At 36.8% G+C, this 26,186-nt stretch overlaps 1 protein-coding gene across 10 annotated transcripts in view; it reads right to left on the minus strand.

Moving 5' to 3' along the window:
• The window catches only part of ADAM32 (ADAM metallopeptidase domain 32), a 170,946-nt gene extending 150,318 nt beyond the window's left edge, over positions 1–20,628 (minus strand). For 3 of the 10 annotated variants that reach the window (XR_006201593.1, XM_042934794.1, XM_042934795.1), the window contains exons 1-2: positions 20,466–20,627; positions 8,283–8,362 (exon numbers count right to left, since the gene is read on the minus strand). Coding sequence is in view for 7 of the 10 variants with exons in the window: in XM_042934794.1 (XP_042790728.1) it covers positions 8,283–8,362; positions 20,466–20,523 (138 nt within the window). In the remaining 3 variants the exon portion in view is untranslated. Of the gene's footprint in view, positions 1–8,282; positions 8,363–20,465 lie in introns of all 10 variants that reach the window. The other 7 variants (XR_006201592.1, XM_042934791.1, XM_042934793.1 and 4 more) reach the window with 6 other exon arrangements.
• Between the last annotated feature and the right edge of the window lie 5,558 nt (positions 20,629–26,186).

Genomic DNA, 26,186 nt, shown 5'->3' on the forward strand with positions numbered 1-26,186 from the left:
GGACAGGACAAATCAAAAACCTGTAATATATATGCAAAAAATAAAGAGAAAGAGATCCAAGCATTTCACTAAAAACAGCCATCAAAAAGAGAAGAGAGTGCAAGAGAAGAACAGAACAGAGAAGAACTACAAAAAAAACTATAAAACAAGTAACAAATTACAATAATTACATACCTATCAATAATTATTTTGAAGGGGAAGAGTTAAGATGGTGGAGTAGTAGGGGCACTCTATGCTTGCCTCCTCCTTGTAACATAGCCAAATACATAACAAATAATTCCTAATATCCAAGAAATCGATAGGAAGACTGAGAGAACAAACTGCATATCTCAGAGGGAGAAAAACAGCCACATCATGGAAGGTGGAAGCTGTGGAGAACTGATTAGGGGGAGAAAAGAATTGTGCTGTGGAGGAGAGGGAGCCTTGATCATGAACAAAGGAGAAAGAGAGACAAGACAGAAAAGGAGAGTAAGCAGCAGGCAGGGGACTGTAAAAGAAAAACTCTTCTCCAAAGACATTGACTAGGAAAAGGACAAGAGCTGATTATTTCAAGTTTTTACAAGAAGTGGAGCTCAAAGTCTAAAGTTTTAGAAGTCCACACCATCGCTGGGATCATACCTGGTGGCTTGGGGTGCTCCTGTGGGGAAAGAGGACAGAGGCCCAGGAGTGGACAGCATGGTCTGAGGATCCCCTGGGTTGCATAGGAGAAAGAGTTCCACTTCTTGGAGTGCATTTGAGAGACATGGCACTGCCTCTCAAGGGACAAAAGAGAAGGCCACTGAGCAGCCCCATTAACTAGCATACATAGCTGCAGAGGCACCAATTGAAGGCAGCTAACTGGAAGCCAGTTAGCTTTGGCTGTGCTTTACCATAAACTCCTAACCCCGTGTGGTTATGGGACTGCTTTTCCAGGACAAACCAGCACCAGCCACAGTGTGACAAGATCTTCCCCCAGAGGATCAGAGTGGGTCTAGACTGCTGCACAGGATTCCTAAAATTTAGAGTTTTGAAACCTAGCTGAGCACTTGAGATAAAACACAGGAACACTGATCTATCAGGCAGACAGATGGCTCAGAAACAGAAGGGTGAAGGCAGGGTTCTGATAGAAGCCCGGGACACAATATTCAGAATAGAAGGAGAGAGAAAGAGGGGAGATTGTTCGCTCTTCTATGAGGGCTTCCTGAACAGCAGCTGTTAAAAACGGACTGCAAACTCCTCTCTCCAAGGATGAGAGAACAATATAACATTTCCACCCCACACCACCCCCACATTAGCATGGGCAGACTTCAGTGAGCAACACAGTATCCCAAGTGGAGGCTCAAGCCATTTACACAAAATCCCACCCCACTGTGCCCTGCAGGTGCATCTTTACTAGGGCAAGTGATGCTGAGGACCAGTGCAGTAGGCCACTCCACCAGAAGACCAGCACAAACTCCCCAGCCACACCAATTCCACTGATCATAGAGTGCAGCAAAGCTTCAGCTCTAGGGGAAATAGAATCTAGCCTTTTCTAACAAGCAGTTAAAATATACCTACTTACAATGTGCCACACACTGGACAAGATCCAAACAATCCACACTGCAAGCAAGGAGAAACTCTCCAGATGACTGATCTGAGAGAAAGGGTAGCCAAATCACAACAGCAGAGTGCACAAAGCATACACCAAAACAACTTCTTGAAGGGCCAGGCCCTGGACAGTATATGACCTCTACTTAATACAGTCATTATTATCAGGAGCAGCAATATAACAGGGTTTCCTAACATACAGTTTACAGAGGTCTAGGCAAAATGCCAAGGAGGCAGAATTTATCCCAAAAGAAAGAACTGGAGGAGGTCATGGCCAGGGATCTAATCAAAACAGATGGAAGTAATATGCTTGAACCAGAATTTAAAACAACAATCATAAGGAGAATAGCTGGGCTTGAGAAAAGCATAGAAGAAACCAGAGAGACCTTTACCACAGAGATAAAAGCCCTAAAAACTAATCAAGCCAAAATAAAAAATTATATAACTGAGATGCAAAACTGACTAGATGTATTGGCAACAAGGATGGAAGAAGCAGAGGAATGAATAAGTGACACAGAAGATAAAATTATGGAAAATAATAAAGCTGAAAGGAAGAGGGAAAGAAAAATATTGGATCACGAATGTAGACTTAGGGAACTCAACAACTTCCTGAGCATAATAACATTCATATAATAGGAGTCTCAGAAGAAGAGAGGGGAAAGGGGGCAGAAGGTTTATTTGAGCAAATTATAACTGAAAACTTCCTTAATTTGGAAAAGGAAACAGACATTGAAATAAAAGAGGCACAGAGAATGCGCATCAAAATCAACAAAAGCCATAGACAACACCAATACATACTGCAGTAAAATTTAGACTATACACAGGAAAGGAAATAATCCTGAAAGCAGCAAGAGAAAAAAATCCTTAACTTACAAGGGAAGACAAATCAAAATCGGGTTCACAGCAGATCTCTCCACAGAAACTTTGCAGGCTAGAAGTGAGTGGCATAATATATTCAGTGTGCTGAATGGAAAAAATAAATATGTAGCCAAGAATGCTTTATCCAAAAAGGCTGTCATTCAGAACAGAAAGAAAGATAAAGAGTTCCCCAGACAAATAAAACCTAAGAGTTCATGACCACTAAACTAGCCCTATAAGAAATATTATAGGGGACTCTTTGAGTGGGAAAGAAATCAAAAGCAACAAAGACTAGAAAGAAACAGAGAACATCAGAAACAACTGTAAAGAAACAACTTAACAGGTAACACAATGGCAATAAATTCATATTTTTCAATAGTCACTCTGAATGTAAGTGGACTAAATGTCTGAATCAAAATATACAGGGTATTAGTGCTCGCTTCGGCAGCACATATACAAAATATACAGGGTATCAGAATGGATAAACAGGAAAGACCCATCTATATGCTGTCTATAAGAGCATAAATCATTTTAGACCTAAAGAGACTTGCAGATTGAAACTGACAGGATGGAGAACCATCTATCATGCTAATGGATGTCAAAAGAAAGCCAGAGTAAAAATACTTATATCTGACAAAGTAGATTTTAAACCAGGCTGCAACAAGGGATGAAGAAGGGCACTATATCATAATTAAGGGGTCTATCCAACAAGAATATGCAACAACTGTAAACATTTATGCCTCCCAACTTGCATGTATGCAAATATAATAATCAATTAATAACAAACATAAAGAAATTCACTGAAAATAATACAATAAGAGTAGGGGACTTTAACATGCCACTTACAACAATAGATCATCTAACCAAAACTCAACAAAGAAACAATGACTTTGAATGACACACTGGACCAGATGGACTTAATAGTTATATTCAGAACATATCATTCTAGAGCAGTATACACATTTTTAAAGTGCACATGGAATATTCTCCAGAGTATATCACATACTAGGTCACATATCAGGACTCAACAAGTATAAAAATATTGAGATCATACCATGCATATTTTCAGACGCCAACACTATAAGATCAGCAACAAGAAAAAATTTGGAAAGACCACAAGTATATGGAGTTTAAAGAACATTCTACTAAAGAATGAATGGGCTAACCATGAAATTAAAGAAGAAATTTAAAAATATATGGAACCCAATGAAAATGAAAACATGACAGACCAGAACCACTGGGATGCAAAAGGCGGTCCTACAAGGTAAGTATATTGCAATACAGGCATACCTCAAGAAACAAGAAATGTCTCAAATACCCAACCTAACCTTACATCTAAAGCAGCTAGAAAAGGAACAGCAAATAAAGACAAAGCCAGTAGAAGATGGGAAATAATAAAGACTAGAGAAATAAACACCATAGAAACAAACAAACAGTAGAACAGATCAACAAAACAAGAACTGGTTCTTTGAAGAATAAAACTGATAAACTTCTAGCCAGATTTATCAAAAAGAAAAGAGAAAGTACCCAAATAAATAAAATAATGAATGAAAGAGGAAAGATCACAACAAACACTACAAAAATACAAACAATAATAAAAGAATGTTATGAAAAATTATATGCCAAAAATTGAGCAATCTGGAAGAAATAGACAAATTCCTAGAAACATACAAACTACCAAAATTGAAACCCGAAGAAACAGGAAATTTGAACAGACCCATAACCAGCAAAGAAAATGAATCAGAAATCAAAAGTCTCCCAACAAACAAAAGTCCAGGGCCAGATGGCTTCCCAAAGGAATTCTACCAGACATTTAAAGAAGAGTTAATACCTATTCTTCTCAAACTGTTTCAAAAATACAAATGGAAGGAAATCTTCCAAACTCATTCTAGGAGGTTAGCATTACCTCGATTCCAAAACCAGACAAAGAACCTACTAAAAATAAGAATATCAGGCCAATATCCCTGCTGAACATGGATGGAAAAATTCTCACCAAGATACTAGCAAATCGAATTCAACAGTACATTAAAAGAATTATTCACCATGATCAAGTAGGATTTATTTATTCCTGGGCTGCAACGGTGATACAATTGCAAATTAATCAACATACACCACATAAATAAAAGAAAGGATAAAACCATATGGTCCTCTCAATAGACATATAAAAAGCCTTTGACAAAACACAGCATCCATTCTTGATTTAAAAAAAAAAACCCTCAACAAAGTAGGGATACACAGAACATACCTCAACATCATGAAGGCCATATATGAAAGACCCACAGCTAATATCATCCTCAACGGAGAAAAACAGAACTTTAATTAAATGGTCAGGAATTAGATAGGGATGTCCATTCGCACCATTACTATTTAACATAGTACTGGAAGCCTTAGCCTCAGCAATCAGACAACAAAAAGAAATAAAAGGCATCCAAATTGGCAAGGAAAAAAGTCAAACTTTCACTATTTGCAGAGAATGTGATACTCTATGTAGAAAATCCAAAACAAAAACACCAAAAAATTGCTAGACCTAATACATGAATTCAGCAAAGTCTCAGGATATAAAATCAATGTACAGAAATTGGTTGCATTTCTATATACCAATAATGAAGCAGCAGAAAGAGAAATCAAGGAATCGATCCCATTTACAACTGCACCAAAAAACAATTAGGTACCTAGGAATAAACCTAACCAAAGATGTGAAAGATCCATACTCTGAAAACTATAGAACACTTATGAAGCACACTGAAGAAGACACAAAGAAATGGAAAAATGTCCAATGTTCATGGATTGGGAGAGCAAATATTGTTAAAATGTCTATACTACCCAACGCATTCCACATTTTTAATGTAACCCCTATCAAAATACCACCAGCATTTTTCACAGATCTAGAACAAACAATCCTAAAATTTGTATGGAACCACAAAAGACCCTGAATATCCAAAGCAATCCTGCAAAAGAAAAGCAAAGCTGGAGTCATCAAGACAGTATGATACTGGCACAAAAACAGACACATAGATAACAGGAACAGAATAGAAAACCCAGAAATTGACCCACAACTATATGGTCAACTAATCTTCAACAAAGCAGAAAAGCACATGCAATGCAGAAAAGACAGCCTCTTCAACAAATGGTGTTGTGAAAACTGGACAATTATATGCAAAACAATGGGACTGGACCACTATCTTACACTAGACACAAAAATAAACTCAAAATGGATTCAAGACCTAAGTGAGACTTGAAGCCATAAAACTTCTGGAAGAAGTTTATAAATATAGGCACTTCTGGAAGTGCCTATATTTATAGGCACTAATCTCTTTGAAATCAGCTGTAGAAACATTTTTTTTTTTAGATATGTCTCCTCTGGCAAGGGAAACAAAAGCAAAATTAAACTACTGGAACTATATTCAAAAAGAATGAAAATTTGCCATTCACAACTATGTGGATGGAACTAGAGGGTATTATGCTAAGCGAAATTAGAGAAAGACATATCATATGACTTCACTCATACGAGGACTTTACAATACAAAACAGAGGAATATAAAGGAAGGGAAGCAAAAATAATATAAAAACAGGGAGGGGGACAAAAACATAAGAGACTCTTAAATATGGAGAACAAACAGAGGGTTGCTGGAGGGGTTGTGGGAGGGGGGATGGGTTAAATGGGCAGGGGGCATTAAGGAATCTACTCCTGAAATCATTGTTGCACTATATGCTAACTAACTTGGATGTAAATTTTAAAAATTAATTAAATTTTTTTAAATGGGCAGTAAACATGAACAGACATTTCTCCAAAGAAGACATGCAGATGAACAACAGTCACATGAAAAGATGCTCAACATCATTCATCATCAGGAAAGTGCAAATCGAAGACACAATGGGATGTCACCTCACATCAGTCAGAACAGCTAAAATAAAAAACACAAGAAACAACAAGTGTTGGCAAGAAGGTAGAAAAAAGGAACCTTGTACACTGCTGGTGGGAATACAAACTGTACAACCACTATGGAAAACAGTTTGGAGGCTCTTCCAAAAAATTAAGACTGAAACAACCAGGGGCACCTGGGTGGCTCAGTCAGTTACACATCCAACTTCAGCTCAGATCATGATCTCATGGTTTGTGGGTTTGAGCCCTGTGTCAGGCTCTGTGCTGACAGCTCACAGCCTGGACCCTGCTTCAGATTCTGTGTCTCCCTCTCTCTCTGCCCCTCCCACTCACACTCTGTCCTCCCCCCTCTCTCTCAAAAATAAATAAACATTTTAAAAAACTGACATCAGGGGTGCCTGGGTGGCCCAGTTGGTTGAGCATCCGACTTTGGCTCAGGTCGTGATCTCGCGGTCTGTGAGTTCAAGCCCCGTGTCAGGCTCTATGCTGACAGTGCAGAGCCTGGAGCCTGTTTCAGATTCTGTGTCTCCCTCTCTCTCTCTGACCCTCCCCCATTCATGCTCTGTCTCTCTCTGTCTCAAAAATAAATAAACATTAAAAAAAAAATTTTAAAAACTGACATCAAAATACATCATCAGATTTAAAAAAAAAAAGGACTAGAATGACCATATTAAACAGTAATTTCACTACTGGGTAATTACCAAAAGACTATAAAAACACAAATATGACAAGATATATGCACCCCTATGCATATTATTATTATTATTATTATTGCAGCATTATTTAATATAGAATGAACCCAAGGGCCCATCAATAGATGAATGGATAAAGAAGATGTAATATGTATACACAACAGAACATTACTCAGCCATAAACAAGGAATGAAATCTTGCCATTTGCAACAACATGAATAGATCTAGAAAGTATAAAGCTAAGTGAAGTAAGTCAGTTAGAGAAAGTCAAAGAAAGAATAGAATAGAATAGAATAGAATAGAATAGAATAGAATAGAATAGAATAGAATACCCTGAATTCAAAAAGATGTATGTACCCTATTTACTGTAGCACTTTACAATAGCCAAGATATGGAAGCAATTTAAGTGTCCTTTGATAAATGAACAGGTAAAGAAAATGTGGTATACACACACACACACACACACACACACACACACACACTGGAATATTACACAACAATAAATAAGGATGAAATCTTGCTTTTTGTAAAAACATGATGGACCTTGAGGGCATTATGCTAAGTGAAATAAATCAGACTGAGAAAGACAAAGATCATATGATTTCACTCATATGAGGAATCTAAAAAACAAAACAAATGAATAAACAAATAAAAAGGAGAATCAGACCTGCAAAAACAAAGAACTACCTCTGATGGTTGCCAGAGGGAAGGGGGTTGAAGGGATGGACAAAATGCCTGAAGGGGAATGGAAGATACAGGCTTTTGTTTATATGGAATGAGTAAGTCATGAAAATAAAAGGTACAGCACAGAGAATACAGTCAATGATATTATAATAGTGTTGTATGGTGAAAGATGATAGTTACACTTGTGATCATAGCATAATGTATAGAGATGTTGAATCGCTATGTTGTATACCTGAAACTAATGTAACATGTGTCAACTATACTTAAAATCAAAAAATTTTTAAAAGAGATTCTCTTAACCATTTTGGTGAAAATTATTCTCTTCATCTGAATCATGTAAATATTACTCAGATAAGACCCTAATTCTTCTACATTATTTTCTTTATTAGAACTTTTAAAATTTTTACCATAAGGAAATGACAAATGTTAGACAAAACAGAAGATTCCCATCTATATATTTGCTTTCACTATCAAACTTAAAATTCCATATAAGTAGTAATAGTGTATACTTAGATTCATTCTATAATGGGGTTGACACATTTAATTGCTATAAATAAGAATTTAAAAAATCATATAATATTGTGAAAAATATCTCTTACATTTTCTAGTTCCAAATTATCACTTGTATTTTCTTGGATTTTCTCTGGAACTATAATTTGTAAAAATGGATTTTGAGAACCTGAAGAAAGAAAAAAGATAGTTAATAATTGTGTCTTATACCTATTTGTTCAGGTTCTTTTGTAGAATTCACTAAAATGCACATATGAGTCATCCTTATGTACTCCTATAAAAATCTTGAAAATGCTTAATTTAAAAACAGAGTAGTTATAAAAGATCAAAAAAAAAAAAAAGGACTAGGGGGTGGAGACAGGGCATAGTTAAACTTAGGCAAAATTTGCTGTTACTGGAGAAAACAAACAAACAGACCAAAAAAAAGGTCAAAGATATACTTCAAGCAAACTTTCCTTAAATAAAAGATTTGAAACAATACACTGAAAAGTACACAGAATTCAGGAATAACTGATAACAATTAAAATTGAGAAATATTCTACTAAAGTTATTGGGTGTCTAAGATAAAGAAAGAATCCTATTGGCCTATGAACAAAAAGAAAAACAAAATCATATTGGGCATAAGGGAGAAAAGCAGGCTGGCTTGACAATTTTTATAACAGTATTCAAAATTTAAAAACTGAAGAACAATGTCTTTATTTTTTTTTAAGTGTTTATTTAAATTCCAGTTAGTTATCACACATGGCAATATTAGTTTCAGGCGTACAAAGAGTGATTCAACACTTCCATACAACACCCTATGCTCATCACAAGTGTACTCCTTGATCCTTATTACCTATTTAACCCATGCCCTCACCCACCTCCCCTCCTGTAACCATTAGTTTGTTCTCTATGACTAACAGTCCATTTCTTGGACTTTTCCCCTTTTATTTTATTTTCCCCTTTGCTCATTTGTTTTGTTTCTGAAATTCCACATAGGAGTGAAATCACATGGTATTCATTTTTCTCTTACCGTGGTAAATCACATGGTATTCATCTTTCTATTCTCAGCATATTACTCTCTAACTCTATCCATGTCATTGCTAATGGCAAGATTTCATACTTTTTTAACGTCTGAGTAATATTCCATTGTATATATACATACTACTTCTTTTTTCTTCTCAGATATAGGATTAGGGTTAGGGTTTATGGCCAGTGTTAGGGTCAGGCTTAAGGTTAGGGCCAGGGTGAGGGCATGTTCCTGGTATCCTGTTGTTTAGAGAACTCTCCATAGGGCTCAATTTGGAGTTAGGGCTTTGGGGTTAGTGTTAGGGTTAGGATGAGGATGAGGATTAAGGTTTAGGGTTAGGGGTTGGGGATTAAGTTGGAGTTAGGGGTTAGGGTTAGGGTGTTGGGGGCTAGCAGGTTTATATTAACTAGAGAAGATGTTACTTGAACTGATGGTTTATACTCAGTGTAGTTTCAATAAGATATACACAAGGCTCTTCCCATATGCTTCTAACATATGTTTACAAACACTTATATCTTAATGAAAAAGGTGTCACTTGAAACATGCCATAGAATAGGTCTATTCCTACATGCTTTTACAGATGCATTTACAAACACATATAAATCAATGAAAAAGATGTTACTTGAACAATGGTTTATATACAGTGCATTTTCAATGAGGTAAGCATACGACTATTCCCATATGCTTTTATGTGTATGTTAGAAACTTTAATGAAATATGATGATACTTGAAAACTGAATCTACAGAGTGTGGTTTCACAGTGTTAGGCATACGACTATTCCCATATGCTTCTATGCATATGTGAGAAACTATAATGAAATATGATGATACTTGAAAAGACTGATTATACACAGTGTGGTTTCACAGCATTAAGCATATGGCTATTCCCGTAAGCTTCTACACATATGAAGAACTATGTTTTTAGAAAATCTTCAGGAAAAAGTGTAGACCCTTGTATTTCATCCCCAACAAAACTGTTATTCAAATATAGAGGCAAAAGACAGGTATTATAAGCAAAACTCAAGGAAAATAGCTCACCTCCACCTGTCACCAAAGGCAGAGAAACTTCTTCCAACAAAGGTACCAACAGAGTTAAAGGTTAGTTGTGGATATTAAACAAACTTAAATACAGAATAAGGCTAATAAAACTGTGGAAGTCTTAGTTATCCAATAGGGTACAAATGTTATTAAACCATGATGATATAGACATAACATATATAATAATGTCAGGCAGTGTAGCAGAAGAGGAATACCATAAGTGTATCCTGATTTCCTTACATTTATTGCAATGTGGCCCCCCAAAAATGTGACTTAAAGTTTAAAATCAAGTTATAGAAGTAGAAACATACTGTTTAATGGTATAACAGTGTATAATAACTAAGATTTAAAATAACCACAGTCATGTAATAAAGGGGAGAGCCAAAAGTGGGAAGAAGTACTAAGATATTAATTTTTCTAATTACTTACAGTGAGGAATCACTATTACTGCCTAAATAAAAATTTTAATCCATTATGTAAAACATTATAAATATTCCAAATTAAGAGAAGAGAAAACATACACAAAGGCACCTACAAAATAAACCAAAAGCCAGATTTTTACAATGAAATACTTTACCAAAACAAAAGTATGAAATCAGAAAAGTATGACAAGATCAAGCTCTCAGAAGTTGTAAGATCAAAAATCTCAGTTTTATCAATAAATGTAAATAGGATAAAGCAACCAACTAAAGAAAACCTTCAGACTGGATCCACAAAATCAAAACCCAACTACTCAGACCTTCTATGGAATATTAAACACTTGCTCTAAGCTAATACTTATTTTTGAGGACCTAAAATATAACTGGTTCACTTAAGGAAAAGACATATGCTTATAAGAGGACTGGTGATACATGAAATTTAGGTTCAAATCTGTGAGTTTACTCGTGGGACTACACATTTATCCTATCATAATCTGACCAATTACAGAAGAGTATGTGGAAATAGATATAATCAATATCTTATGTAATCACCATCTTGCCTTCCTGACCCATAGAATGAGAACTATCATGGTAGGAAGTCTGTGAATATCATAATGCACCATCACCAAAACATTAAACCAAAAGTTTTTCTAAATCCAGAAGGTAGTCCAACCCTGAAAAGAATTGAAATACACAAGAGCAGTGATTCCTATTTTTTTCCTATTTTGTTTGTTTGATCTGTGCAGATTATAAGCAATAGAGAAAGACAAAGAATTGTCTTAAGTTTAATCAGGTGATATAACAAATATTGTTTATAGTAAAAAATATTGTTCCAAATATAGTCTCTTTACTGAAGCAAAGCAACACAGGCATTTGCACCTGCAAGTAACCCCTGATAGAAAAAGGTGTTTTCTCTCTCCCAATAAGCAGAAACTTTCCAGGAGCAAGTCTGCTTAACAGTGAGAACAATGTACTTTCACCATCCATACTGCCTCAGGTTCTTGAATCATTTCTAGTTCTACTTCTTCCTAGACTCTAACATCTCACTATCTTTGGTAAGGGGAATAATAATTCCTCTCAAAGATGTCCATACTCTAATCCCCAGAACCTGTGAATATGTTAGATTACAAAGCAAAGTATATTAAGGTTGCCAATAAACTGACCTTAAAATAGGGAATTTATCCTGGATTATCCATGTGGTATTAATTTAATCACAATGGTCCTTAAAAGAAGATGAATGGGGGTAGAAGAGAAAACCAGAGAGATGGTAGTGTGAAAATAACTCAGCCCAATATTCCTAGCTTTGAAGATGCAAGGTAGAGGGCCTAGCCAAATAATGCAAACAGCCATTAGAATCTGGAAAAGGCAAAAGGAAGCAGACTACTATAGCCTATAGAAGAAACACAGCACTTTCAACTCCCTGATTTTAGCCCAACGAGACCCATCTTTACAAAATTGTAAGATAATAAATTTGTATTATTTAAGCCACTAAATTTGTGGTAAACTGTTACAGCAACAATAAAAAAATTAATACATCATCTAAGAGACAATTATTCTAGAATTCTGGAATGAAATTGGACCACCATCTCAAACTATATACAAATATAAACGATACATACAAATATAATCTGAAACCATTAAACTCCCTATAAGAAAAAATAGGCAGTAAGCTCTTTGACATGGGTCTTAGTAATACTTTTTTAGATCAGTCTCCTTGTACAAGGGCAAAAAATCCCAAAAATAAATAAATGGGATTACATCGAACTACAAAAAATTTTATGCAACAAAGGAAATCATCGATGAAATTAAAAGGCAACCTACTGAATGAAAGTAGATATTTGCAAATCATACATCTGATAAGGGGTTAATATTCAAAATATATAAAGAACTTACACAAGTTAATATCTAAAAAACAAACAAACAAACAAACAAACAAACAAACAAACAAGCAACACAATTAAGAAACAGGCAAAGGGGCACCTGGGTGGCTCAGTTGTTAAGCATCCGACTTCAGCTCAGGTCATGATCTCACAGTTCATGTGTTCGAACCCCACATCAGGCTCTCTGCTGACAGCTCAGAGCCTGGAGTCTGTTTCAGATTCAGTGTCTCCCTCTCTCTCTGCTCCTCTCTCTCCCCCACTCATGCTCTTTCTCTCTCAAATAAACATTTTTTTTAATTTACAAAAAAAAAAGAAAAGAAAAGAAATGGACAGAGAATTTAAATATACATTACTCCAAGGAAGACATACAGATGGCAAACAGGCCCATGAAAAGATGTTCAACATCATTAATCGTCAGGGAAATGCAAATCAAAACTACAATGAGATATCAATTCACATGTGTCAGACTGATTATCAAGAAGACAAAAAATAGTATTCTTAAAAAAAATAAAATTTGAACAGATTGGAATTTGGATGATCTAAGAAATTTTTGTTAATTTTTAAGGTGTGATCATGATACTATGAGATTATATTTCAAAAGTATATTTTTTGTCAATTAGCAATACATACTGAAATATTTAGAGATGAAATGATATGTCTATAACTTGTTCCAAATAATATGAGAACAGAAAAGCAGAGGAACATAAAAAGAATTGGCTAGGAATTTATAATTGTTGAAGCTGGGTTTTTTATACTCTTCTACTTCTGCATTTATTTGAAATTTCCATAATTAAAAATAAAATAATAACGGTAGAGGCCAAATAGTAAAGTATCCTCAAAGTGTTATTGGAAAAATAACTGTCAGTCTGAAATTCCATATCAAGCTAAATTGCCATTCAAGAGTGAGGGAGATATAAGGATATTTTCAAGTGAACAGACATTTTGTCACTCAAAATTTTTATGAAAAATCTAAGAAAGGAAGAAGTGCTAGAAACAAGGTAAGCAAAGAAAGCAGTAAACAGTGGATAAATCTAAGCAAACCTGACTGAGGAAACAAATAGTAATAGAGATAATGACTAGGAAAATAATAAAAGTGGCACTAAATACTAAATAACAATAATATGTAAGAAGATGAGAGTGGTGTCTGACAACTTTCTATTCTCATTGTTGGAGGAGTTAAAATGGCAGAAAAGTACAGCTGTATTGAGGTCAGAATACTTGGAACACCCAGGAAATCTATCCGCAGAGTTACAGAAAAATCTCCACATGTGGAGGGAGATAGCTTGGCAGGACTGAGCTGTGTGTATGTGATTTGGGGGACATAAAACAGAGTGGGCACAGAGGGGAGGGATCCCCTTCTATGGAGAGACAAAAGGGAAAAAGAAGGTGTGGACTGTGGTATTGTGTTAGGACAAGAGAAAAACCTCTGCAGATCAGGACTGGTGAACAAGAAATACAAAGAGTGCCACTCTCTGCTTTGCAAACAGCCATAGGAGCTGAAGATCAGAGTTTTCAAAAGCACTCCTTTCTCCAAACTGGAAGACATGTGCACACTTCCGGTGGGGAGGGAAGCCGGCCTGGGGAGCAGTAGTGATCTCAGGGGCACACTGGGAGAGAACAGTCCCCTCCCTTGAGTACTGTGGGAAGAGGGAATATTGCCCCCCAAGGAAAAACGACCCTGCAGGCGTCTACCTTATCAGCAGGGCTGAGTGGCAAGCCCTCAGAGTGGCTTGCCCCTGAGTGGCAAGTCCCAGAACAAGGTCTGGGACATGCCCACTCCTTTAAGACCTCAGGTTTTGAATCCCAGCCAAGCACCCCAGAATGCACCGGAGAACTGTGGGGCAGGACAAACCAGCCACTAGTGCTACTCTGTGAGAGCTGGCTGAACAGCGTGGTTTGAGACACAGGGTCTGGGGAGAGACTGGATGTCGCCATTTTTCCTCTCCCTCACCAACATGGTGAGGCTTCGGGGAAGGGGACAGCTGCCCCCAGTGGAGGCTTGGACCTGCTTACACCAAACCCCGCCCCTCCATGCCTGGTAACTGCCTATCTATTGGAGTGAGACCAACACTGATCAAACCAGACAGCCTCTTCTCTAGACCAGCACAGCCACTGGTCCCAGGTACCAACAGACAACTGTACTGCAGTTTTGTATGTTAATCTGTTGCTCTTTCCTCTCTCTCTCTCTCTCTCTCTTTACTTTTCTTTCCTTCTCCTCTCTTTTCTTTTTCTTCCTACCCTCTTCTTTTTTTTCCTTTGGAATCAGGCTCATAGTTTCTGATTTGATTTTTGGCCAGAAAATCTGCTTTGTCTGTTTAATCAGGCATTTTTACTCTATTCTTTTTACACCTTTTCTATAGCTCCTTCTTCTTTATTTTCCTTTCTCTCTTTCTTGATTAAGTCTTATAGTTTCTTTGATTCTCTGTGTGGTCTTTTTTTTCACCCCTTTCATTTTTCTCTTACTATGGGATCAGGTCCCCTGCCCTTTCCTTTTTTCCAGGATTACTTCAATGAGCAAATCAAAGCACACCTGGTGGAAGGTTTAAACAATCCACCACTATGAGTAAGGAAAAGCTTTGTAAAGACAGACCAGTGGGATAGAGCAGCCAAATATGCAACAGCAGAGCGCATGCAACATACTCCAAAAATACTGCCTGAAGTGCCAGGCCCTGGAGAGTATATGGCCCCTTTTTAATACAGTAGCTTTCACAGGTTCAGAACACATAAAAAGCTATTAAAACATATAAAAGAAACCTAGCCAAAATTATGAAACAGAAGAATTCTCCTCAAAAGAAATTCCAGGAGGAAAGGACAGCCCGAGAGTTGCTCAAAACAGACATAAACAATATATCAGAACAAGAATTTAGAATAACAGTCATTAGACTAATATCTGGGCTTGAAAAAAGCACATAAGACAGCAATCTATTGCTACAGAGATCAAAGATGCAAGAAATAGTTCACGATGAATTAAGAAATGCTATAAATGAGATGCAAAATAAACTAGATGCAGTGACAGCGAGGATGGAAGAAGCAGAGGAGAGAAGGGGTGAAACAGAAAATAAAATTATGGAAAATGATCTGAAAAAAGAGGGAAAGGAAATTACTAGGCCATGTGGGGAGAAATAGAGACCTAAGTGATTCAATGAAATGAAATAATATCCATATCATAGGAGTTCCAGAAGAAGAAGAGACAGGGAAAGAAGGTTTATTTGAACAAATTATAGCTGAGAACTTCCCTAATCTGGGGAAGGAAATAGGCATCCAAGTCCAGGAGGCACAGACAGCTCCCTTCAAAATCGACAGAAACAGGTCAACAGCATGACATATCATAATGAAACTGGCAAAATACAAAAGTAAAGAGAGAATTCTGAAAGCAGCTGGGGACAAATGGCCTTAACCAACAAGGGTAGACAGATAAGTGTAGTAGTAGAACTGTCCACTAAAACTTGGCAGGCCAGAAGGGAGTGGAAGGAAACATTCAATGTGCTGAATAGGAAAAATATACAGCCAAGAATCCTTTATCCAGCAAAGCTATTGTTCAGAATAGAAGGAGAGATAAAGGCTTTCCCAGACAAACAAAAACTAAGGAGTTATGATCACTAAACTAGCCCTGCAGGAGATCCTAAGGGGGCACTCTGAGTAGAAAGCAGCAAAGACTACAAAGGACCAGAGACTTTACCACAAGTATGAAACCTGCAGATAATACAATGACACTAAATCCATATCTTTCAATAATCACTCTGAATGTAAATGTACTAAATGCCCCAATCAAAAGACATAGGGTATGGGGCACCTGGGTGGCTTAGTCGGTTGGGCATCCAACTTAGGTCATGATCTCATGGTTCATGGGTTTGAGCCCCGCATCAGACTCTGTGCTAACAGCTCAAAGCCTGAAGCCTGCTTTGGATTCTGTGTCTCCCTCTCTCTCTTTCCCTCCCCTGCTCACGCTCTGTCTCTCTCTCTCAAAAATAAATAAACACTAAAAACAAAAAAAGACATAGGGTATCAAAATGGATTTAAAAAAAAAAGACCCATTTATATGCTGCCTACAAGAGACTTATTTTAGACCTAAACACACCTGCAGAGAACCATCTATTGTGCTAATGGATGGCAAAAGAAAGCCAGAGTAGGCATACTTATATGAGACAAACTAGATTTTAAAACCAAGATTTTAAAACAAGAGATGAAGAAGGTCATTATATCATAATTAAGGGGTCTATCCATCAAGAAGGGCTAAAAATTATAAATGTTTATGCCCCAAGTGTGAAGCAACCAAATATATATATATATATATATATATATATATATATATATATATATAAATTAATCACAAACATAAATAAATGTCTATTGTCATTGTCTTTTTTGGAAAAAGTAACAGTCTTAGTTCGGACTTTTTTACATTAAAATTAGAAATACAAAACACATAAGGCTGGAAATGAGATTTTTTTAAATGGTATCAAATAAAAAGCATGATATATAGAAAGTATAAAATATCATAAACAGACTTAAATACAAATATCCTTCCTGGACAGCTGTATGGCTTTTTCAGTTTACTATCTGCATCTGGAAGTTTCAGGGCCCAAGGGCTGTTTTAATTCTTAAAAGTAAAAATATTTTTTAATCTAAGTTTGAGGTTCCTTTGCTAATATACTACGCTCAAAACCTTAGTAGTTTCTCATCTAGTTGCTTTCTGTATAAGTAACACACATACAAAACTTTTTAAAGTCATAATTTTCGGGGCGCCTGGGTGGCTCAGTCAGTTAAGCGTCCAACTGCAGCTCAGGTCACGATCTCACGATCCGGGAGTTCGAGCCCCGCGTCGGGCTCTGGGCTGATGGCTCAGAGCCTGCAGCCTGCTTCCGATTCTGTGTCTCCCTCTCTCTCCGCCCCTCCCCCGTTCATGCTCTGTCTCTCTCTGTCTCAAAAATAAATAAACGTTAAAAAAAATTTTTTTTAAGTCATAATTTTCAAATCTGCTTTATTTCTTTGCCTTTTATATTCTGGATACTTGGCCCCTTTCAGACAAATGATTTGCAAATACTTTCCCTCATTCTATAATTTCTTTGCCTAACTCCTATTTCTCCCTCCCTCCCCTCTCATCTCTCTCTCTTTCTCTCTTTCAACTAAATGATGGCAACCTTGACTCTATCTGGAAAAATATATGTCCATACCCTTAATTAGAGCTCTTCCCTGAGTAATTTTCTCTATGTGGGAGTTTTTACTGACACTCTGGTGCTCAAACCTTTCTAAATTCCATTTCTTACCATTTGGAATCTGGAATCACTTTTTTAAATCCTGAAAGACCTTGAATTTCTGGATTTATTCCCTATCATTTCTTTTTACAAACTGGCCAATTGTTTCCTGAGATTATATCCTTCTCTTAACACTTTGCCAAACTTGGGTAATGAAACTGACCTCCAACTGCAAAAAAACAACATACCGTTATCTAACTTCGGTAAAACACAGCCATACAGTTTACTATAACTTTATGAAATATACTATGAAACATTTTGTAACTTCCTAACATAGATCTCCATTTTTCCAGTTAGTTTCAATTTTTTGTCATCTACTATCCATTACCCATCATTCACTACCCAGAAGCTCAAAGACATCGATTTTAAGTTTATTATGGCAGCACACCACTTCAAAGTTCCAATCTCTATATTGGTCAACTTAGCCTGACCAGGCTATGGAATGGTAATAAATAAAACATTGAAATGTTAACACAATAAAAGCTTATTTGTTTTTCATGTAAAGTTTGGTAAGGATCACCAGGAGCTCTCATTAAAGTAGTGACTCAGAGATCCAGCCTCTCTCCAACTGGTGACACCATAAACTCAGCTCATGGCTTCTCAGGTTACTGTGGCATCAGAAAAGAGAGATGGAAGGATATCAACTCTTAATTGCCTTGATCCAAAAATTACTCACCTCATTTCTTCTCAACCTCATGAGCACGAGATAGTTAAAATGACCCAGTCTGAATGTTAAAAGGCCAAGAAATATGGGCAAAAGATAGATGCTCAGTGAACACTAAAGAACTGCCACATAAAAGGATGGAAAATATATATTTACAGAAAATACTAGCCAAAGGAAAGTTGATGTAGCTATGTTAACATCAGCACAAATAGATTTTAATGGGGCAAAAAAGCATTATTAGGAATAAACAGAGAAACCAGAATGAATGAGAAAGAATGAAGCTGAAACTCTACCTCACAGCATATATAAAAATTAAGTTAAAATGGATCAACAACCAAATTTAAGAGATAAAACAATAAAATTCTTAGAAGAGAAAACAAGAGTAAATCTTCATGACTTTAGATTTGGCAATGGATTCTTAAGTATGTCATCATAAACATGAACAACAAAAGAAAACATAAATATATTAGATTTCACCAAAATAAAAAACTTTTGTGAATCAAAGGACACTCACAAGAAAAGTAAAGATAGCCTACTGAGAGAAGATATTTGTAAATCATTTGTCTGAAAAAGGTCTAGTCCCGAATATAAGAAGAACTCTTACAGCTTGACAACAAAAATAACCCAATTTTAAAAACAGGCAAAGGACCTGAACACTCATTTCTCCAAATATATACAAATGGTCAACAAGCACATGAAAAGATGCTCAACATCACTAAACAGTGGGGGGGAATTCATACCATAGAGACATATCCCCTATGAAGACTATCATCATAAAAAAACATAAAATAACATGTTGACAAGAATGTCGAAATTTGGAACCCTTGTACTCTGCTAGTAGGAATGTAAAATTGTGCAGCCACCATGAAAAACAATGTGATAGTTCCTCAAAAAATTAAAAATAGAGTACCATATGATGCAGCAACTCCTCTTCTAGAAATATACATGCAAAAGAAGTGAACACAGAGACTCAAACAAGTACAAGTACACATGTGTTCATGGCAGCATTGTTCATAATAGCCCACAAGGAGCTGCAACCCAAATATCTATCTACAGGTAAACAGATAAACAAAATGAAATACGTATTTATCCACTTTTATTCCACACAACAGAATACTACTCGGCCTTAAAAAGAAGAAAACTCTGATACATGCTACAACACAGATGAACGTTGAGGGAGTTATGTGAAATAAACCAATCACAAGAAGAAAAATACTCCAGAATTCCAGTTACATGAGGCACCTGGTATAGTCAAATCCACAGAGACACAAAGTAGAATGGTGGTTTCCAAGACTGCAGGGAGAGGGGAAAGAGGAGGTTAGTGTTTAATGAACAGTACATTCTATGCACTGACATGGGATGGCAAGATTCAGAACAGTAGTGTATAAAAAGGGGAGGAAAATAAGAACATACCTAAAATGTTTGCTTGCATCTAAACCACCTCTAATATATGTTAAAATTTTGTGGATTCTTTATACCGTTCTTTGTACCCTGCCATAATGGACCTCTGTCACTGTCAGCACAGCTGACACAGAATTTTTTTTTTTCTTTGACAGCAGGACAAATTATTGTCATAGGTATGCCGGATTAGCTATGTTGGAACAAATGGTACGTGAGGAGAATCAGGTCTTTGTTGTTATTTTTGTCTGGATTTTGAGTGGAATTCAAGAAGATTCTAGGGTGCTTCTGAGTACATGATGTGTTGGGGCAGTTTTGTGAGGTGGACGACACACCTGCAGGAAAGGCTGCCCCCAACCCACGTTCAGAGAGGAAGAGATTTGTCCTTGAGTTCACTGAAATGACCTTCCCCTCTCGGAAGTCACTTGTCTATCCCAACAGAACGCCCCCTAAAGGCCGGGTTTCCAGGCGGACCGGCCAAAAGAAACCAGAAGGCAGATCTGAACCGAGTTGGGCCACCGTTTGACAGAAGCAGGAACTCGTTGAAAGAAGGAAAAGAAACACCTTCCTCTGCCCAGACCCAGTGTACCAGGGTCTCCGCTGCCTTACCAGGTCCTGATGCCAGCAAGCCGCGGAGCCCAACAAGCAGCAGCATTAGGAGGAACATGGTGTGGCTTTGGGGCTCCGACAGTGGACTGGGGCGGCGGCCGTTGGGAGCGCTCTAGGGTCGGCGCCGCGGCCGCTCACACGCGCTCATTCGTGGGGCGAAGATCTCGCGAGGCCGCTGCCACGAATGCTAGTCGCCCGCAGCACGCACCCACCTGGCTCCCGACCTAAATCCCGCGTGCCTGGCCTGAGAGCCTGCAGCTCCTCTGAGGTTGTCCGGACGTCTCTTCGCGCCTGCGGCGTCGCAGTCGCTGTCCACCACTAAACCTTTCTCTTCGTGTTAACAGACCTAACAGATCTAACGCATTAATTGAACTGTACGCTGTTTTGTATCACACACTTCCAGATGTTTTGAAAAACGTGCAGTACTTTCTGAATTTAAAACTATATGCACGCACGCACACTCATATTTACTAAAGCTCGGTTTCTAAACAAAACAACAAAACTAGCCAGATGTGTGAAAGACATTCCAAGAAAGGGATAAGTTTTGGTATCTCTGAAAAGAGCTTGCTGTGATTTTTTTTTTTTTTTTTTCCATGCCTACTGCCCAAATGCGCTGTGTAATCAGGCTGTGTCTACTTTTCTTCCAATCTGGTTCTTCAACAGGCCTTGGCTAGAATTCATGTGTTAGCATTCTCTTGTTCACGAACTTCTCAGTACAGTGACTACTCATTCATTCATGTAGTCAACGAGTTGGAGGAGATTCTTAACCATAGTTGCAGTACTTATGTTCCAGTAGAAAAAATTTCTAAATTCCAAGCCCAGGCTGCCACCTATTTTCTCTTAACCCCCAATGCTTTGGCCACTCCAACTTCTGGTCTTTCCTGAATAAAAATTGCCTTATTCCCTGGGATACAATGTCTCCTCCCTCTCAGCTTCACCTCCAGTCTCTACCTATATGCACTATCTTTTAATTCTTTTGAAGTCCCAAAGAATGAATTAATCAATCATACTAAGTAACAAAGAGGCACACACAGACTAAAAAGCTCCGTGGAAACCAAAAAGCACACTTAGAGAATTACATCGTAAATTGCCATTTGAGATGCGATTTTGCAGAGGCATAGGACTTCAACAGGGCCATCTAGGCCTACAAAAAGAAAAATATGAGCAAAAATAAGGCAAAAATCTACACCCAGCTTGTATCTCAACAGAACAACCAAAACTAGACTCTAGGCAGTAGTTGAGCCAAAAGCTGGTTTCATCTTGCTTCATAGTATTAGAAGAAAAATTACAGTAAGTACTTAGACTTGTCAATTAGTGGTATTTTCAATGAATTCCTGGTTTATTGGTTCTCTTCTTCAACCTTTCCTGTTTCAATCTTTAATAGAGCAGACTTTATATTATTCTTACTGTGTATATAGCTCTCAACGTAACAGTTTTATGTCCCATCCAGAACTTATATATCACAGTGCCTAATATGATATCTGCAAGGTGATCAAGTTTCAGTAAACATTTATGGAATTCAATAAAATCTGATTTGTGCTTAGAAAACCTGGATTGTGCTTAACCATATGGTTAAAGACCCAAGCAACTGCTTAAGACAAAGAGAAAATGCAATATCCTGAGCGATATAATTTTGTGAACATATAGTCAAACAGGGATAAAGTTACATATAATTTATCTAATTATTAAAATGTCTTTATCAGATATTAAAGAAGCCCTTTAATATTTGCAAATTTTGAAGTGATATTTATGGCCAAGAAATTTTACAATTTTAATAGCAATCCAGAATAAATCAAGGCCAAACCTAAGTGAAAAACATGTACATATGGAAACACTAGCTGGTGCAGTAGGTTCCCCAAAAAACTGAAAATAGAACTACCCTACGACCCAGCAATTGCACTACTAGGTATTTATCCAAGGGATACAGGTGTGCTGTTTCGAAGGGACACCTGCACCCCCATGTTTATAGGAGCACTATTGACAATAGCTAAAGTATGGAAAGAGCCCAAATATCCATCGATGGATGAATGGATAAAGAATATGTGGTATACACACACACACACACACACACACACACACACACACACACACACAATGGAGTATTTCTCGGCAATCAAAAAGAATGAAATCTTGCCATTTGCAACTACATGGATGGAACTGGGGGGTATTATGCTAAGTGAGATTAGTCAGTCAGAGAAAGACAAATATCATATGACTTCACTCATATGAGGACTTTAAGAGACAAAACAGATGAACATAAGGGAAGGGAAACAAAAATAATACAAAAACAGGGAGGGGACAAAACATAAGAGACTTAAATATGGAGAACAGAGGGTTACTGGAGATGTTGTGGGAAGGGAGATGGGCTAAATGGGTAACGGGCACTAAGGAATCTACTCCTGAAATCATTGCTGCACTATATGCTAATTTGGATGTAAATTTAAAAATTAAATTAAAAATTTTTTTTAAAAAAGGAAACCATGTACGTAAAAATATATACAAAAGTAAAAGAAGTTAAATGATTAAAGGTTTTTAGAAAAACTTTTTGTCTTTTTTTAATGTTTATTTATTAAAATTTTTTTATGTTTATTCATTTTTGAAAGAGAGAGAGCACAGCAGGGATGGGTGAGAGAGAGGCGGACACAGAATCTGAAGCAGACTCCAGGCTCTGAGCGGTCACCACAGAGCCCAACGCGGGGCTCGAACTCACAAACGATGAGATCATAACCTGAGCCGAAGCCAGACGCTCAACCGACTGAGCCACCCAGGCGCCCCTAATGTTTATTTTGAGAGCAAGTGAGTGAGTGAGGGAGTGGCAGAGAAAGAGGGAGAGAAAGAAAATCCCAAGTAGGCTCTGTGCTGTCAGAGCACAGCCCAATGTAGGGCTCCATCTCACAACTATCATGACCTGAGCTGAAATCAAGAGTCGGATGCTTAACCAACTGAGCCACCCAGCACCCCCTTTTAGAAAAGCTTCATAAATATTAAAAAATCCAAGGAATTACCTAATTCTGGAAAAAGCTTTGAGTTACATAGTTAAAATATTACCGAGGTTTCAGTGATATGAACTACAATAGCAAAAATTGAGACAATATGAGAGAAAGACACAAACATTCTAGTCTTACATGCATTCAGAGGTTTAAACTGAAAGAATCTTCATTTGGGATTGTTTATACTTTTTTTTTTTTTTAATGAACACATTAGGTGCACCTGGGTGGCTCAGTCTGTTAAGCATAAAACTTTGGCTCAGGTCGTGATCTCGTGATTCATGGGTTTGAGCCCCACATCACAACTCAGCACTGAGACTTCAGAGCCTGCTTGGGATTCTCTCTCTCCCTCTCTCCCTCTGCCCCTCCCCAACTTGTGCTCACTCTCTCTCCCTCTCTCCCTCAAAATAAATAAACTTGACCAAAAAAAGTAAAAATAAATGAACACATTGTTGAAGATTGTGTTTAATTCATTAATGAGGAAAGTGGTAAGGTATTACACCCAGTTCAATGGAGAATCCAAAGATCGGGAATATCGAAATAAATGTGCCAGTAGAGGCAAAATAGGGAGGGATGTCAGCTCAACCTCTCTCTGCTGGGCAGAATTTACCTTTACATCTATGGACAAGAATTATTTTACATTGCTATCAGTTATCTACAGCTTAAAGCTGTAAAATAGTTCTATAGAATCCTATAGCTAGGAAGGGTAAATTCTCTTCTAGAGTCTAGACTCCAGACAATGCATAGTTTTCCACTGAAGTGGAAACTATATGTCTATATCCTACTGTTCTTTTAAATATTTTTTTATTTTTTATTTATTTTTGAGAGAGAGAGAGAGACAGAGAGAGAGAGAGAGGGAAAGACAGAGAGAAAGCACAAGGGGGGGAGGGGCAGAGAGAGAGAGACACACACACACACACACACAGAATCCAAAGCAGGCTCCAGGCTATGAGCTGTCAGTACAGAGCCCAATGCAGGGCTTGAATCCACAAAGGTGAGATCATTACTTCAGCCAAAGTTGGACTCTCAACCAACTGAGACACCCAGGCACCCCATATCCTAACATTCTTTTAATCTACCTGGCCCCTGAGTATTTATCCACCCATGTCCTATGTGCAATTTTTAATATATACCAAATTGTTAAAACAGTGTACCATCTTCAGAGAACTGAAATATCATTCTTCTTCAAAACTAATCTGTTTTCCTTTAATAACAAAAAAGCTACTGCGCACAATTTAGCAGAAATCTGAAAATTAGTGACATAATATCTGTAAAAGTTTGAATCTGAAGCAGACTCCAGGAGTACTTCAGCAGACTTCAGGAGTACTTAGTTTGATAAACTAGTAGTTTTATCTAAAACTAATATGATGTTTTAATTAATAAGCTTATAAACAGCTGGGTAATTAGAAAGTTACTGGGTGACACAAAACAGAATTTCAAGTATTTTATTTATTGTAAATGTTATATTTGTATATGTATATATACACAAACCAAATTTTTTTGAAAAACTAATGAAATTCAGTTAATAAACCTATTATTAAACTTTATTATGAAAGGTTATGAAAAATTTTTAAGTGTTCAAAATTTTACCATTCATATCATTTTTTTTCCAAAGTAAAAATTCATTTTTTTTACACAGCTGGAATAATAACTACTACACACCACACTTGCTTTTTTGCATTTATCTAAGAAAACCTTTTCTAACTCCTTTTCTCCAGCCTAATTTCTTTGAAAACATTAGTATCAACAGAGACATGATCCAGCACACCTTAGTAAATGTAAACATTCTAAATTATATTAATAGCAAGCTTTGAAGTTTCAGATTTTAAAGTGCTCATAAAATTCTCAAGTGGTTTTATGATATCTCAATTTGACTGAAGATATTATAAGAGCTCCTGCTTTATTACAGCCATGTATCAACAGCATATCTGATTAGTTCTATTAAATACTCCGTACCTTAAAGTTTCATTTATTTAAAATAATGCTATTGTAAAAGAATTCCATGCTTTAACATGATTCATAATAGAAATTCTATTATTAAATTAATTTTTCTAATATTCACTATCCATAGATAAATCCATAGACTCTATTATCCTTAGAATCCATAGAATCATTTATCCATAGAATGATCATAAAAATAGAAGACAATAACTGTATGTGAACACACACATACAAACTTTTAGTATGCTTTGTACTTCCAAAATAAGATTATGATCTCTTAATTGTGGGTTTTGCCCATTCTTCTGAAGACAAAGTGTTCCTTTATTTGTGAAGTGAATGAGATAGACAAGATTATAGCATATGATGATTATTAGTCCGTGCAAGATGAAAAGTATTAGATATTATTGACAGCTAATTAGTTTTCACAGGTATTAGATTATCACGTGTTCAACCAGAAACTACATTAATGACAACTAAGGTCAAAATTCAGAATTACACTTAAGTGCTTAATGACGAAACTTAAACCAATACAGTTAATTTAAGAGTCATTACAATAACATGTTTAAAGTAACATAATCCACGTTCAGTACATTAACATCACGGAACGACTGAATAAAACTTATTCAGTGATGGAAATGGAAATGTTATTCTAGATTCCCTGGCTTTACTGTGTTTTGTAGATTTCTCAATTGCCACTACTCGATTTCTGTTTTTCTATGTTAGTAAAGTTTGTTTCATGGTATTTTGTTGTCATTCATAGTTGCAGCAGGAAGAAAGGCTTTTCAAGAAAATA

This window comes from Panthera leo, chromosome B1 (genome assembly GCF_018350215.1).
Source record: "Panthera leo isolate Ple1 chromosome B1, P.leo_Ple1_pat1.1, whole genome shotgun sequence".
Classification (NCBI taxonomy): domain Eukaryota; kingdom Metazoa; phylum Chordata; class Mammalia; order Carnivora; family Felidae; genus Panthera; species Panthera leo.